Below are 15,806 nucleotides of genomic sequence, written 5' to 3' on the forward strand. Positions count from 1 at the left end.
CGCAGTGTTCTGTGCGCCGGGCACGACGGCGTGGATCGGGTGGGGGCGGAGAGGTGCGTCTCCTTTTGGGGCCGTTCCGTGGGTTTTCCCTTTCGCCTCGGAGGCGGATCGGAGGTGCGAAGCGCGGGGGGGGGGCAGCGCGCGAGCCGGCCGCGGTGGTGGCTGATGATGCAATGTTTGTTACAGCCACTATGCGGACATCGACCCAGAAAACCAAAATTTCTTGCTTGACTCCAATCTTGGAAAGAAGAAATATGAAACTCAGTATGTAAGTATGCAGCGGTGACGTGTCAAAAAAGCAAACAAAAAAAAAAGCTTTCTTGCCAGATTTGTGTTTGTTTTAATTGTGAAAGAAGTCATAACTTTCTATTAATTATGACCTATCTCCCTTTTCTCAGCATCCGGGCACAACTTCCTTTGGAATGTCAGTGTTTAATCTGAGCAATGCTATTGTGGGTAGTGGCATCCTTGGTCTTTCTTATGCCATGGCTAACACTGGAATTGCTCTTTTTGTGTAAGTATGTTTTGGCTCGTCAAAAAATATCTTTCTGCTGCGTAATTAATAACAGAGGAATACTCAGTGTTAACAGTGTGACCTTTACTGAATACCCAGTCACTGCCAGAGGTGCAGAATTGCATTTTAGGATTTATGGCTCGTTTTAAATTAAGAGACTACGACACACGCATTCAGAAGGGCTTGCAAAAATTAAACAGATTCATTGCAAGTTCTGGAACTTGCAGAATATTTTACAGTGAATTTTCCTTTACTGAGGTGTAGTTTCTCCATGAAAAAACTGATAGACTTCCCTTGAAATTTCCGTTATCCTAGTGGAAAAGAGAGGTGCTACCTAACAGACTGAAGTCTGTATTAGCTTTTTGCTTCAGCTTTCACAGACTGAAATTAATGACAACAGAAACTTTTCAATTAGGGGAAGTCATAACTGCACAAAAAGTAACAGGAACGGGCTGTGGAGAGAATAAAAAATTGTCTCTTGCAAGTCTGACCGTGTCTACTCTTAAGAATTTTTATGGCCCAGTCCTGCCAATCAGGGGTGTGGTCTCCGTTTCCTCCACTGGCATAGTTGTGCCTATAGAAGTATGGTGCTTAAACCAGTAAAGATACCTTTTTTTATTTTTATTGCTATGCTTTTACTTGATTCAGGGAACTGGTTTCCTCTACACCTCTAAATATCAATTGTGTCCCTGCAAGGGAGGGATTTAAGATAACCAGCATATCTCTATTGTTATGTCTCTATTTGCAACAGCTTTCATGTTTAAGACAAGACAATCATAACCTAATTGTAAATGGGATGAGGAAGCAATTCTGTATAGTGCCTCTGAAAGTCTGGAGAAAATACGTTTTTCATATATTGGAGGCAGTTCAGCTCACGCAGCATGTGACTGTGCAAATGGGAATGCATGGGTATGTTTAAAGGGACTTTGGGTTTCCATCCTGGAAATAGATACACGTGCTGAACGTTCCAGAACAAGTGAAGAGTAATGTTTAGTTCAAAATCTGCCTTACTCTTGCCAGATTTCCAGGTCAGATTTACATCCAGGTGTTTCACAGTGTGTCAGGGTGGTGTCCTGAGGAAACTACCAACATGTAAAATTTTGATCCTAAAAGGGTGCATTTTAAATATATGGTAGTTTGTTAATTGTTTTGCTAAGGCTTTCACTTGATGAGATGATGCTAAACTGAGTGAACAACTTAGCAGCATGAATTCAGAAGACATGGATTCTTCAACCCCTCTACACATCAGTTTCATGCTCTAAAACTGTTCTGCAGTACATGTAGGATAATCAGTGTGCCTTAGGACATCTGTGAGGAGAGGGGAATAAAGAAGAATATAAGTTGAAATATTTGAACAGATTGGCATATAACAGAGGTCTTTTTTCCTGAAGAAAATAATGTTCAAAGCTGTCAGTTTAACAATTGGGTGCTTAGTTACCTTTCATTTCCAGATCCTGCATTCAGATCTGTTTGTGCTAATACAGATTCAAAGACACACTACCTGTTACCGTTGAAAACTTGGTATAGTTTGTGTGGTTCCGAGGCAGGAAAGCAGTCAGTCACTGATGGTATTGAGGGTTTGTAATGACACTGAGGGCATTACAGATGTCCTTTAATAACTAGTTTATAAGTTCAGATCCAGATAGAGTTAAGGCAGTAAATTCTTTGAATTCTGTCACATCACTTGTGCCACCACCAAGTAAATGAACGGTATGGTCTGGAAGCCAGTAGCTGAGCGAGGTTTGAGATGAGTTTGCTGGCTGATCTTGTCAATGCTGCAGGCAGTCGTTCAAGGTTAGGACAGAGTGGTCCAGGACTGTGCTGTTCTAACGAGTGTAACCCTTGCACATCTCGCTGTGCTGTTCCTAGTTGGTGGCTGAGTTAAATCCTTGTTAATCGCTACCTGTCAGAAATACAGAGGTTTATTTATGTGCATGTGTTGGCGTTGAACTGGCTCAGCAACACAAGTTTCCTGCATTCCTTGTGCAGCTCTGTGAAGCTTTACTCAGCTGTTCTTTCTCCAGTTCTTTGTGCTGTGTTTATTAATTTTGCAAATGTTAAAAATGACACAAAAGGAAATGTAAAGAGTACTCTAGGAACTCTAAATGGAGCTTGCTGGTTTTGAGCAGACGTTCTGATTCTTAGGTTTCCTGTAAAACAGAATGCTTGTATTGCTACAAGAAAGGCACGGGGTTTTCTGAATTTATTGTAATTTTCCACTGTGTTCTTCAGCAGTTGAGAAGTCCCCCCTAGTGTGCCACTCCAGGAATTGCATTTGTTGTGGGAGGGATTTGTTGCTGAGAGATCTGAATTTTTGATGTTGCAAACGTGCTTCTGGAAATAATATATATTGTGTGTAAGAGCTGTGCGGAACATAAACAAAGCACTAACAATTGCCACATGATCCCACGTGAAGAGTAACTCTTGAGCAAAGAAAGCATTCTTTTCTTTTTTTTTTTTTCACATACATACATATTTCAATTTGGAGACACAAGCTCTCAATGTGTCTGTATTTTCAATCAGTTCTTTAAGGCTTTTGGAGTTTTATCTTTACATAAAAGAAGACACAACACATGTTTAAGCTGACAAGCTGATTTGTTTAAGACCAAGCGATAATCTTCACTTTAGATACAGTCAGTTACAACTTGATGGTCAATAATTGGGTGACGTGCTATTGAACAAGAATAGGAAGACAGGAGAAATAGAATTTCTTACAATGAAACGAAAAGCCATTCCCAGTGATACTTTGTTAAGTTATTTATATGAAATGTAGCCAGCTACAAGGGCCTGACTCTCCTTGGTGCTCATGCCACTTCACACTGAATATAAACATTGTTTAATTCTGTTCTAGAATTCCTCTGTGTACCTTAAAAATGCATTTTAGTATAAAATCTTTTCTAAACCAGGCATTAATTGGGTTTTCAGAATGCTCTTAGCTGGCCTTAGTGTACAGGTTTTTTCCCAGATAATATTTTGATACGATTAAATGTTATGTTTGATCCGCCTTTATTTAATAAGTTTACAGTAAGTCATTTATGACTATTAAAAAATTGCATATTTTTCCTCCCGCAGGATACTCCTGATGTTTGTCTCAATATTTTCTTTGTATTCAGTACATCTGCTTTTAAAGACTGCCAATGAAGGAGGTATGGAAAATTGCTATTTCACAAGCGTGGTGTTTGTCTCCTCAGGTATCTTGCTGAAGCACACTCTTCCAATGGGCTATTTTGTTTTCTTTTAGGATCGCTGCTGTATGAACAGTTAGGAATGAAGGCATTTGGTATGGCTGGAAAACTTGCTGCTTCTGGATCAATTACAATGCAGAACATTGGAGGTGAGGACAAAATCTCAGCATCTTTGTACTGTCAATAGTAATTGTTCCCTAGTTATTCTTGGAGACTTTTTTTTTTTCACACAACATGTGTTCATTAACTGCTTGTGTTCAAGTAAAGTTATGAAACATGTTATGTGATTCTTGCATCTTGTGGCATATTCTATATTTGTAATGATCTATGATGTTATTCACCTACAGCTATGTCAAGCTACCTCTTCATAGTGAAATATGAGTTACCATTGGTCATCAAGACATTTATGAACATCGAAGAGACCACAGGGTAGGTGTTAGAACTCCTCATCAGAGAAACTATTAGGAGAAACAAATACGGAGACTGTACATATTTTTTATGAAGACCACGTTCGGTACACCGTAGGGTAGCTTCTTACTCAGACAGAGATACAGTAAGTTTGCCATTCCTCTGAGTGCTCCACTTCATTTAGATCCACCCTGTCCTGGGAAAAGGGTAGAAAAATACAGGTATTGCATCAAATTACAGAAAACTGTTCTCTAAAGAACATCAGGTAAGTGTTAATGTATGTACTACTCAGTACATACTCCCAATTAGGAACGGTAAATGTAATTATGGTTGGTTTTGTTGTTTGGTTGCTTTTTTTTTTTTTCATATTGCATTCCAACTTGTTTGGGCTGATTATTTTTATTCCCTAGTGTTAATATTGTGGGAAGTGATTAAATATAAGACTAAAGTACAGATACGTAGTTAATGTTTAAGGAGCAGTTCCCAAAAAGACATGGGGACTAAACATTGAACCAAAGCAGAATTTATATGCCCAAGACTAAAATGTTGCCATTTAGCCCTGGAGACATCTTGACTCCATAGTGGCTTTCCTCCTTGGCTTTAAAAGTGGATGCTTTGGGTAAGGTTCATTTTATCTAACCATACTGTCTGAAAGATAGATTTTGAGCTCATAATCAGTGGAGAAGGGTGATCCTCTGTAGTGGTCAGTTCAGCGCACCTGGCTTAGACACCTGTTTTGGGCATCTCCACAATGAACAATTTATCGTGTCAGTGTATACTGAGAGGATGTGTAAAAACAGCTATCTGAAACAAGATGCCTGACTTCAGATGGATAGAGTTAAGTGCTATAAATCTCACTCTTCAGAGTTGTACTTCTGTGCCTTGTCCTGAAGTGTCCCAGTCTTGAGAGGGCTGAGCAGCTCAAGACTCCAACTTGCACCTAAGCCTGAGTTCAGAAGGTAGGCATTTTTCTGCCTGTGTTCCCCAAGGGGTTCAAGCCATTTGGTGGTGTTCATACAGCTTGCTTATAAATATTGTCATGACAACAGTGCTAGCCATCCTTTTTTTTTTTTTTTTTTTTTTATAATGTACTCAAAGAATGCACCCACTCCATTTACTTAGTGGTGTAATGTTTACAAATTCTTTGCTGGGATGGTTCATTTCCCTCCTTTGGCTAAATTCAAGTCCTTATTTTCCACTTTTTAAGAAGGTGTCTGGAGTAGCCAGTACTTAGGAGGGGGCTTGGAGGCAAGTGTTTTAGCTGTCCCATCTTCAGAGACAAATTGAAAATCGGTTGCAGTTCAAGAGGGAAAGTTAAAGGCTGTGAATCTCACTGGATACAGCTTCTGCTTTGCAAATCTAGCAGACAAAATTAAGAAATTGAGATTTGTATCTTAAGTGTTTTCTCATTGGCTGCTACTAGGCAGCTGTACACTGAATAAACTGAAACTTGTCTTGGTGCTCTGGCTTTTGTGGACCCCATTTAAGTGACTCTCTCTCCATATGTTGCTTAGAGGAGTCTGGGTGGCTACCACTGGTATGGATTCCATTCTGCCAGCCTGATGCCTAAAATGTAGGCACTTACCTGTTTACATGTCCCAGAATAATGCTTACTGTAGAATACATTCTGGAATTCTGAGGCAATATTACAAATACTAGCTCCATTATTAAAATTAATGTAGTAATTTTAAAAATACTCAGCTGCATTTTCAAGCTGTGCAATCCCACTCTTTGCTCTTCAGCACGGAAAAAACTTGGTCTGACAGACTTGATGGCCTCCACGTGAGGCATGCACATGATTATGATGATATCAAATGCAAGGAATCTCTGTGCTGTGATTTCAATTTACCACAAGAGTACTACATTTTTAAAAAAAGAAAGAGACAACAAAAGGTACATGATGTTGATGTCCTACCCATATGAACTTTATAGAATACTTTTTGCTTTGCATTTAGTTATCCCAGATAGAACTAGGAAAAGAGATGACCAAATTGGTTTTCTGTTTACTACATAAATCCAGAGCAAGTCTGTTAAAGTTATACTGTATTTCTACTGCCATATATAGGCTTACAATTCAGCAACTGAATTTGAATGCACAAGTTTCCAATTAGGTCATTAAGTTTTCTTTGTTTGCTTAAATAATACACAGTCCATTTAAAAAGAAATACTGTTAGATGATACCATAAGAGGATATAAAGTACTACTATTTGAGAATAAATGCTTAGTGTTAACTTTAATTGCTTAAAGCATGTAGGATGATCCTGTAGGACAGATGAAAGCAGTTACCCTGCCACAATTAAGTACTCAAGATAGTTTTTCTGTTAGTTCAGCAAAATTACATTGTATTTACACAGATCTAACTTTGGTTTTCTGTGCTTCAAAGGAAGATGTTGATCTTCTAATACTACAAAATGTTTTGTCAAAAAAAATAGCTGCTGTTTCTTACAAAAGAAATGGCAAAAATTATCTGAAGGAAAAAGACTTCTGAGGTTCTTATCATAGTTTCCCTAAGAAAAGGGACTAAATGTGCCTCCAAGAGAGTGCCAGTGCTTGTTGGAGTTTTCTCAGCTGGTGGGCTTGAGCGCTACTGCCTTAACTCCAGCCCTCACCTGTTTTTCTTTTAACTCCCACAGGGTACCCAACAGAATTTTATTTCCATTATAAGTGGATCACCACCATGCTGGGGCCCTGCAATATGCCAATACATCTGGAGAGTTGGGAACCAACATCTAGGCAAATTACTGGCTTTTCCATGATTGATCACTGTTGACTGTTTTTTTTACTGACCAGTCATTTACTTTGCCATCTTCTGACTTCCAGATGCATATTAATTTTAGAAAAGGACACTAAAGGAAAGGCACAATGCAGGTTTGGGGTGAGATAAGAAAGTTTCTTAGGGCTTTAGATCCATGTAGTAAGTTGAATGCTCATCCTCTGTGACATCAGGTAGTACTTTTTTTTTTTTTTTTTAAGAAGCCATATGTTTTAGGAGAAGATAAGAGTGAAGACTAAACTGCAAATGTCACAATTTTAAAGTACTTCCTTTACTTACAAATATTGCCTTTTTTCTACAGAGAGTGGTATCTTAACGGCGACTATTTAGTGCTGCTGGTGTCTGTCATCCTCATTCTTCCCCTGTCCTTACTGAAAAATTTAGGTAAGCATTAGACTACAACCAAAATAAAAATGCATTGACAATACTGTGGGGACGTGGGTCCATACAATGTTTGAGTCTTGAAGTACTCCGTGAATTTAACAGCTGTCTCTTTGTCTCTTGGGACCAATCAGTGTTTAGGTAACTGCTGTCAGTCTACTCAAAAAAAAAAATATCAGGACAAGTATCTTAAGCTGCAGAAGTGTTTGTGCAAAACAAAAGGACAATAGGTAGGGTGGTTTTAGAACAAGCCTCAACAGTCACTTTCTGATTATGTTCTTAGCACAAAATTTCACCTATTTTGGTCAGTAGTGCAGTACTGTAATGTTGTTATTAGCTGTCCTATAACAGTCTCGAAAGAATAGGGATGCTAGCCCTGGGCAGTTAAATTTTTGCAGTGTAAACAGAAGTCACCTTTTGCATTTTAGATCCCAAGCAGCAGCAGCATACTCATTCCTGGTGCTGTATCTTAAATGACTATAAGGCAAGTTAAATGTGACAGGCTCACTGTCTGTCTGTACAGGCCCTAATATATCCTTGAGAACTTTCAGATCTGGATTGAGATTGTCAGAAAGTCAATGAATAATTAACTTGTTCTTTAAAAAAATATCAGTCAAAGAGATCACTGACAGAATATGTCTTGTCGTAATCTTATGATTTGAATGGTGTTTCTGTTTATTGTACCTTAGATTATATATTTTTTTATCTTTCGTGAACACAGGATATTTGGGCTATACCAGTGGCTTTTCCTTACTTTGCATGGTCTTCTTCCTGATTGTTGTAAGTATAATCTTGTAGACTTGTAGTGCTTGTAAAACTGCATTTCAAAGTGAAATTAAACACAGCTTCTGAAAAGTTGCATATATTACATTAGTCAAAGTAACAATAAATACCTGGCTTTATTTCTAGGTGATTTGGAAGATGTTTCAGATACCTTGTCCTATGGACAGTGACATCATGAACATGACATTAGTAAATGTGACGCTAGCACCTTTAGTGAATGAAAACATAACAAGTGAAGATGTGTGCAAGCCAAAATATTTCATCTTCAATTCACAGGTAAATGAATGAAAATCACACTGTCTGTTGAAAATAACAGAGAGACACAGCAGATAAATTAGGTCATTTTTACTTTAAGTAATTGCCCAGATGTAAACTTAGCACATGCTAAGACTTTATGTTCCAGCAGTTACACACTATTTACCGCTTAGAGACTGGGTGTTTCCACACTCCAAATACACAGAAATTAGAGGAGCTTGAGGTGCCTGCCTGAAATGAGTGGCAATAAACACATCTCATTCTTCAGCAGAACATTTCTCAAGCTTTCTCAAGTAAGTTAGTAAAGCATTTTAAAAAGTAGATTGCAGAAGAAGGTGAGGTAAATAGTAAAAGCATGCAAATGGGCAACATGTGCCAGGGTTTGGAATAGGCGTTAAATTCCCAGTCAAAAATCTTGGCTCTCCTGAGTGCTTTCAGTTACAGTGGTTAAGTGGTTAATTCTGAATGCAAATTCATTCAGCTCAGCATGGACTCCAGTGAGATTTGAAAGTATTGAGTACCTCAGGGCCTGGGTTTAAGAAAACATGAACTTGTTTTCACTTTTGCCAAAGTTTCAACTGTGAAAAATAGCTAATCGTTGTCAGAATAAACTGATGCCTAAGTCATAGCTGGGGAATTTTGTAAAACTAAATTTCTGTCTGTTGAGATACTTAAGAAAGATACTTTTGTTTTTCAGACTGTCTATGCTGTCCCAATCTTAACCTTTTCTTTTGTCTGCCATCCTGCAATTCTTCCTATCTACGAAGAACTGAAAAGGTAAATATTAGATGTAGATGTGTGACTGCAATTTCAGTGAAGAAACAGAAGCAGTATAAAACAGTGTGTTCTCATTGCTACCAATGTTTCTTTTTCTTGCAGCCGAAGCCGTAAGAGGATGATGAATGTGTCCTACGTGTCTTTTTTTGCCATGTTCCTCATGTATTTATTGGCTGCTCTCTTTGGATACCTGACATTTTATGGTAAATATTGTTTTGTCTGTTTTCTTTTAAATTAATTATGCTCTGAAAAACCAAGTATTATTTTTAATTTAGAAAAGCAAGCATTTACTATGAGTTCTAAAGATACACTGTTTGTTGGGGGTTTTTTTAAGCACTTTTATAAATGCACACCCAGATGAAGATCAGTAATAGAATTAGGCCCAAGGCACAGGATTAAAACAGAATTAAAACAGTTTCAGTGCCTCCAAGTTGCCCCTATATATAATGGAGACATGCTTACAGGAGCTGTTGAGGCTTTCAATTTGTATTGCTGTAACTGTAAAATTTGCTTAGGATTTAGAATAGAAGCAGTTGAGAAGTATGTCAACTCCATCTAATTAAAATGCTGTCTTCTTTATAGGAAAAGTCGAACCAGAACTGCTTCATACCTACTCTGCTTACCTGGGTGCTGATGTTCTTCTTCTTATTGTGCGTCTTGCTGTACTTATGGCTGTAACCCTTACTGTACCTGTAGTTATTTTCCCAGTAAGTAATTCATTTTTTTTGACCTTCCTACCATTTTTTATTTTTATCACCTATCCTCCCACACCATTTACTGATTTGGTAACTCCCGTTTATTTACTGATATAATTTTTATCTTAACTGAAAAAGGAAATTTATTCTAATAAGCTTGGGGAAATCCCTTTATACCGTTCATTCAAATAAATTCAATGGGCAACATTTACAAAGCAGTAGATACAAATACATTCACCTACATCGTTTTCCTGGTATGGTTTAACTGGAGAGGTAGAACAGGTTGCCCCTTTATAAAAGCACTTGGACTGTTGTATTATCAGCTTATGAAAGTGAAAAAAGAAAGAGACCAGAAACACAGAGCTGCCTCTCAAGTGCAGGAAATAATTATTTTTTAAAAAAATTACTTCTGTGTCTTTCAACTTTTAATAAAATCCGAAGCATTCAGGAAAATTGTGTCAAAATACTTTCAGAAGGAAGATCTCATTTAGGTGACAGTCACTGACTTCCACAATGAAGACTGAGCTGTTTTGGTTTTTGTTCCCCTTTTCCCAAAAGATCCGCAGTTCCATTACCCAGCTGTTGTGGGCAGGAAAGGAGTTCAGATGGTGGCGTCACTGTTCCATTACAGTTGCTCTTCTGACATTCACCAATGTGCTTGTTATCTTCGTCCCTACTATTCGAGACATCTTTGGATTCATTGGTAAGCAATTTCATGTCAGCTAAAGTAGTCTTCAAATCTCAGAAAATGCTGTGTCAATCAAATTATGTTTACCTGTTGATGAATATTTATTTCTATGCTTTTTCAATATAGGTGCATCTGCAGCTGCCATGCTGATCTTTATACTTCCTTCTGCCTTCTATATCAAATTAGTGAAGAAGGAACCAATGAAGTCGGTGCAGAAGATTGGGGTATGTGTAGACACATATGTCACAGTTACACATGAATACTAATTCTGGGCAAGAGCTTTAGTTTAAATCTTCATGATTTCAGTGTTTTTCAGTAGTGATCAAGGTAATCAGTGAACTCGCATGTAATGTTACTTTAGTTAACACACAGGAGTTGCACAGGTACTCAGAACTGAGGAGATAACCATCAGAGGGCTCAGTTCTGTCTAAGGTGACCTCTCTCACCCCCCCCAGTCTCAACAATAGTTTGGTCATCTTGTTACTGGTAAGAACCAGATTTCAACAGATTAGCCTTAACACTTATACTAAAAACGTCTTGCTGTTCTCCTCCTTTAATTTTTTTTTCCCAAGAGTTAAGTACGTAACTTAGCCCATAAAAGCTGACCTCCACCTATCGTTTGGGTCATCCTGGCTGATCTTGATGCTTCTACTGATGGTCTTAGACAGACTGACTCAGAATCAAATATTAGACATACTGAGTCAGAATCGAATCAGTGCAGTGGCACAACCTGTCTGGTATCAGCAGCTACATTAACTCCCCTCTGTTGAGACTGAGGTCTGCTATACTAAAAATAAATGTACTGTTTTAAGTTGAAGAAGGACCCAGAGTATGAGAAAGGTACCCAGCTCCTTATTTGTTGTGAACTCTTGTCTCTTCTACTTTGTCGTCCATGAGCAATGGCATTTTTGCTATAAGTGGGCATGACTTCTGGGGGTAGTAGCAGAATCTAAAATACTTCTTTTATGTTTTCTTTTTTCAGGCTGCATTCTTCTTTCTGAGCGGTATACTTGTGATGACTGGGTGTATGACACTGATTATTCTAGACTGGACCCAGAATGTTGCATCTGATGGCCATTAACTGTCCTGGTTTAATCTCTAATGCTCCACTTCAGATGCCAGTGTTCACTCAGATACCTACTGAGAATGAAAATGAGCTATTCAGCTTCCTTTAAAATGCAGAATCTTTGTTGATGGTTCTTCTGGTTGTAGAGTACCCGAACTGTGTCCTTAAGAAACTATTCTGCATGATGGAAGTGGATACTAACATCAAACCACGTGAGTGTCTGGCAGAAGGAAGTGACAACTTTATTCCATTCCAGAGAATGGACAGAAACTCTCTGTAGACTTTTATCAAGCCATGTTTGGCTTTCATCATTGTTACTTGGATATTTTGTTATTTTACTTGAATGTGCCTAATGGAACCATTTGATGTGAGAAAAAACTCTTTAATTTACAGCAAAGTGTTTAAATAACCAATGAGAGAGAGGAACACTATTATTTTTTGTACCAAAAATTCTTATGGACCTCAAAAGCACTATTTTGACTTTAAGAAACATTTTTCTAAAAAAATGAAAGAAAAACATAGAAGAGCTCATAAAAATATTTAATTGGTGTCCTAAATTAAATCTATTTTGCCTTTTTGTAGAGGCATAATTAGAAGAAAGTTTATTTTAAAAAATACTTCTAATGACCAAAACAGAAAATGAACCAATTCAAGTCAAAATTCTCAAATTATGAATGCCTCCAATGAAATTCACTCAGTTCAAAGTTGAGTGAAAATAATCCTGAAAATCATGTCAGTTTATTTAAGTAACCAGAGTCACCTTAATTCCCAAAACTGGTGTGGAAACCCAAATTTTCAAGCTTTTAAAAAAAAAAAAAAATCCTTTAGAACAGGTACGTTTGAGGAACAACGTAGTTATTTAAAAATCATGAAGATGGCATTGACATTTCCCTTCCTGAGGTACTCAATACTGCAATTGAGTAAAACAAGGTTGGGGGGTTTTGCTTTTTGGGTTTGTTTGGGTTTTTTGTTTGTTCTTCCTGTTGTAGATATCAGCTGAATGGCACTGGAGCATATGACGCCATTAATACAAAACTCCCTCCTGGAGTTCTCTCTATTAACAAGGTGCATTGTCAGTTGTAGCAATGTTTGTTGGGGGTTTTTTTCTGTCCAATCTGTCGTGAAACACTCTGTAGGAAAACAAAAAGGTCCTAATGTAGTTTACTAGTTGTATAATATTCAAAAACTGTACAGTATTCTCAAATTACGTATCCGTTTTTGGATTTTGAATTACTTGACTATTCTGTTTCTGAGTCAAATACACAAAATAACTGCACCAGTATTTCATGCTTGGTACAAACTCTCTTCACAAAAGCAACTGGGATTCCTCTTCCAATTTATACTGTATAGTAGTATTAAAGATAACCTCATAGGCTCGATAGTCATCTCATACTTGTTTGCTTCAGAAATAGGTAAGTTTCTTACGAGCCCTAGCTAGCTAGCTGATGAAACAGGTGCTGTATGGTTGTGAATAGCCCTTTTGTTTCTAGTGCATGTTTACTCTTCCATTCTGATCCCAGGCTGAAGAGAAATAACATTTGTATAACAGCATACTTGGCTTGTAAGAGGTTCTCAAACACAACAATATTGGGTACAAAAGCCTAGATAGAGATTATTAATGAAATAATCATGGCAATGTGGTCAGCTGTCTTCATCTGACATGATGCTTTAAAAACCTGATTTACAAAGTTCCACTTGGTCATTGTCAGGGGGAACAAGTAACGGCCTGTAATCTATTGATTAAACAGTGCCTGAGACTTTTTGCTCTTGTAGAATTAATCAGGAACAAATCTAAATGATAATCACCGATTGGCAGATAATGTTGATCTCTGCCCAGCCATTTAAAAAAAAAAAAATTGCAGGTATTTTGTATTGATACTTCTGCATGACTGTAAGTACTGGTCGCTAAGTCTGTAGTGTAAAGCTGTAACGAGAAGTTCGATTCCTCTTGTGTTGTTTGTATCATTAGTTTGGTGGTACTCAGCTGGCAGTTAAGGGTCCTGGAGTCAGCACTGATGAACGCTCTGTAGGTACCTCTCTGCCTCAGGTACTGTACTTCGATGGCTAACCATACCTGACCTCCACAGAAGTGCGAGCGTGTGCCTCCTCAGAACCGTGGCAGCTTTTCTTCTTCCTCCCCGCAAACAGAGGAGGGTGGAAGAGGATTTAAACACTGTCTACCTTTGAGCAATTTGTAGCACATAAGGGATGAAGCGCTTCCCTTGCCAGCATTTAAAAAGAAACAAGCTGAGAGATGGCCTCCTTTCGTGCAGTAACCATAGAAGAGGAAGGAGGTGTCAATGAGAAGTTACTACACAGTCCTTCTCAGCAGCCAGAGAGGAAGAGGATTTTTGTCATGACACCTCATAATGTATCACACATGTCACTTAATGCTCTGAATGTAGCAATTTCCAGATCTTATACATTATGTGTTATATTCTTTAATGACTGACTCTCCACCTGCAACGGTTGAGTTCCACTTGGCTGGGTTGATTTCCAACATGCGAGTTACGTGAATTTTTTTTTTTTTACCAAACCTGTCTGCTTAAAGTCACCTACGTTACAAACCATCTAAAAGAGCAGCTTCAGTATTAAACCACTGTTTTGTCACCTCAGTTGGACATTACTGTCTTCCATGATATTTCAGTCATAAATGTAACATGTTATTTATAAAAACACTAATCCATTGAAACTAAACCTATTTTTCAATATTTATGATAGTCTATGTACATAAATTGTATGTCTGTATATACTGTAAGTACAATGTATATAATGTGGTTTGGAATATGGGATTTATGTATATATTTCTCTCATTACTGATTGTTACATCATTTCAAGGAGTTGTTCATGTTGTACATCTGTATAACAGCCATTAAAGGAAAGATTATTTTTCAACAATGCAATGCTTACAAAAATAAATGTATTACTCCTAAGGTGTGCAAGAGAACACTAGGGTTGTATTTATTACAAATGTATATGTTGCAATAAACACAGGAGTCACTTGGGTCCATAAAAAGGTTCATGTATACTTTTCCTCTAAAATTTACCGTGTATGTTACAATTTCCTGAATGCAGCAACTTAACCTTTACAATCTAACATATTTGTTAGGCCACCAAATTTAGGCATCCTATGGTACATCCGTGTACATACGTAAATGCACTCCCTCTTGTTAGAAGCCAACAGTCTAGCTACAGTTGGCAGGGAGTGCAACACAGTTTCAATGAAACATTGTATGTCTGTTTGAAATAAATAAAGAGATAATCCTAAGGAATGTTGTGGTGTTTTTGCGGGGGGGAGATACTTGAAGGATTTTCTTTCGAGATTATACTGGAACTGTATCTTCATTTCATTCATGCTTAACTTATGAGCATTTTTCAGGAAAGGGGAGGAGGAAAGCATACAACTAACGCCACAATTTATGACACTACAAGAGTAAACAGAACATGTCTGAGCATTAAAAAAAATAAGAGATTAAACTCTGCAAGGAACCTGTATTATGTCATTTTTTTACAGTACAGGCATATCTGGAGACAAGACTCTGTGTTAGATCTTGTGTAAACATTATAAATGGGTCAGTCTTCCTCAAGTCCTATGCTATTTTCCTGCAATTCAAACTCCAGGAGAATAACTCCTGTTGTAAAAAATTTCAAAACTGGTGCCTCTGTTTTAGTTGTTTTCTAGCAACTGGATACAAACCATGTGTAGCATGTCAGTTCTTCGTTCTCCAGAAATGTGTATCAATTCATTCCAATCCTTATCTTTCCCAAATACTAAGAACTGAGTGTGAAAGACAGTGGAGGTGTAACGCAGTGTTACATATAGAACAAAACACTATATGAAAGGAATATTAAAGAGGCATAGTTAAGTACTCTGAAGTTAGGAAATGCCTCAATTAAGGTTGCTTTAATTACATGATTGCATAGTATTTTTCTGCAGAACCCTCACTGAATAGCTATTCATTATGGATTTTTTTTATGTTTTCAATGTGTTCACAGCATTTATGTATTTCCTCAAAGTTCAAAGCCCATCCTGATGAGAGATTAAAGTCCTGATTTCTCTCACTGTCATTTTAATGCCTTCTTTTTGAAACACAAACGATGACTCATTTTCGTAATGTTGCAGGCTTGGAGTCCACAATTCCATGTCCTGCACTTGCTTATTTTGTAGTTCAGCATTTGCTTACATGCATCTGAAGCACAACTGCAAACAGGTTTTGAGTGATTATCGTTCTTAAAATAAGAACCTTAAGCACCAAGTTAGCCACTTGGAAAGACTGGTTG

General features: G+C 37.7%; 1 protein-coding gene across 1 annotated transcript; it reads left to right on the plus strand.

Moving 5' to 3' along the window:
- Positions 1–186: 186 nt before the first annotated feature.
- Positions 187–11,886, plus strand: SLC38A2 (solute carrier family 38, member 2; the record flags this gene model as incomplete). Its single annotated transcript, XM_008945374.1, has 14 exons — positions 187–268; positions 399–514; positions 3,587–3,660; positions 3,756–3,848; positions 4,047–4,128; positions 7,182–7,264; positions 7,983–8,041; positions 8,171–8,320; positions 8,997–9,076; positions 9,179–9,279; positions 9,659–9,783; positions 10,330–10,474; positions 10,586–10,683; positions 11,442–11,886. Coding segments are annotated over 14 exons (1,387 nt in total), but the record flags the coding sequence as incomplete, so codon positions are not given.
- Between the last annotated feature and the right edge of the window lie 3,920 nt (positions 11,887–15,806).

This window comes from Merops nubicus, unplaced genomic scaffold (assembly GCF_000691845.1).
Source record: "Merops nubicus isolate BGI_N331 unplaced genomic scaffold, ASM69184v1 scaffold37628, whole genome shotgun sequence".
NCBI classification, from domain to species: domain Eukaryota; kingdom Metazoa; phylum Chordata; class Aves; order Coraciiformes; family Meropidae; genus Merops; species Merops nubicus.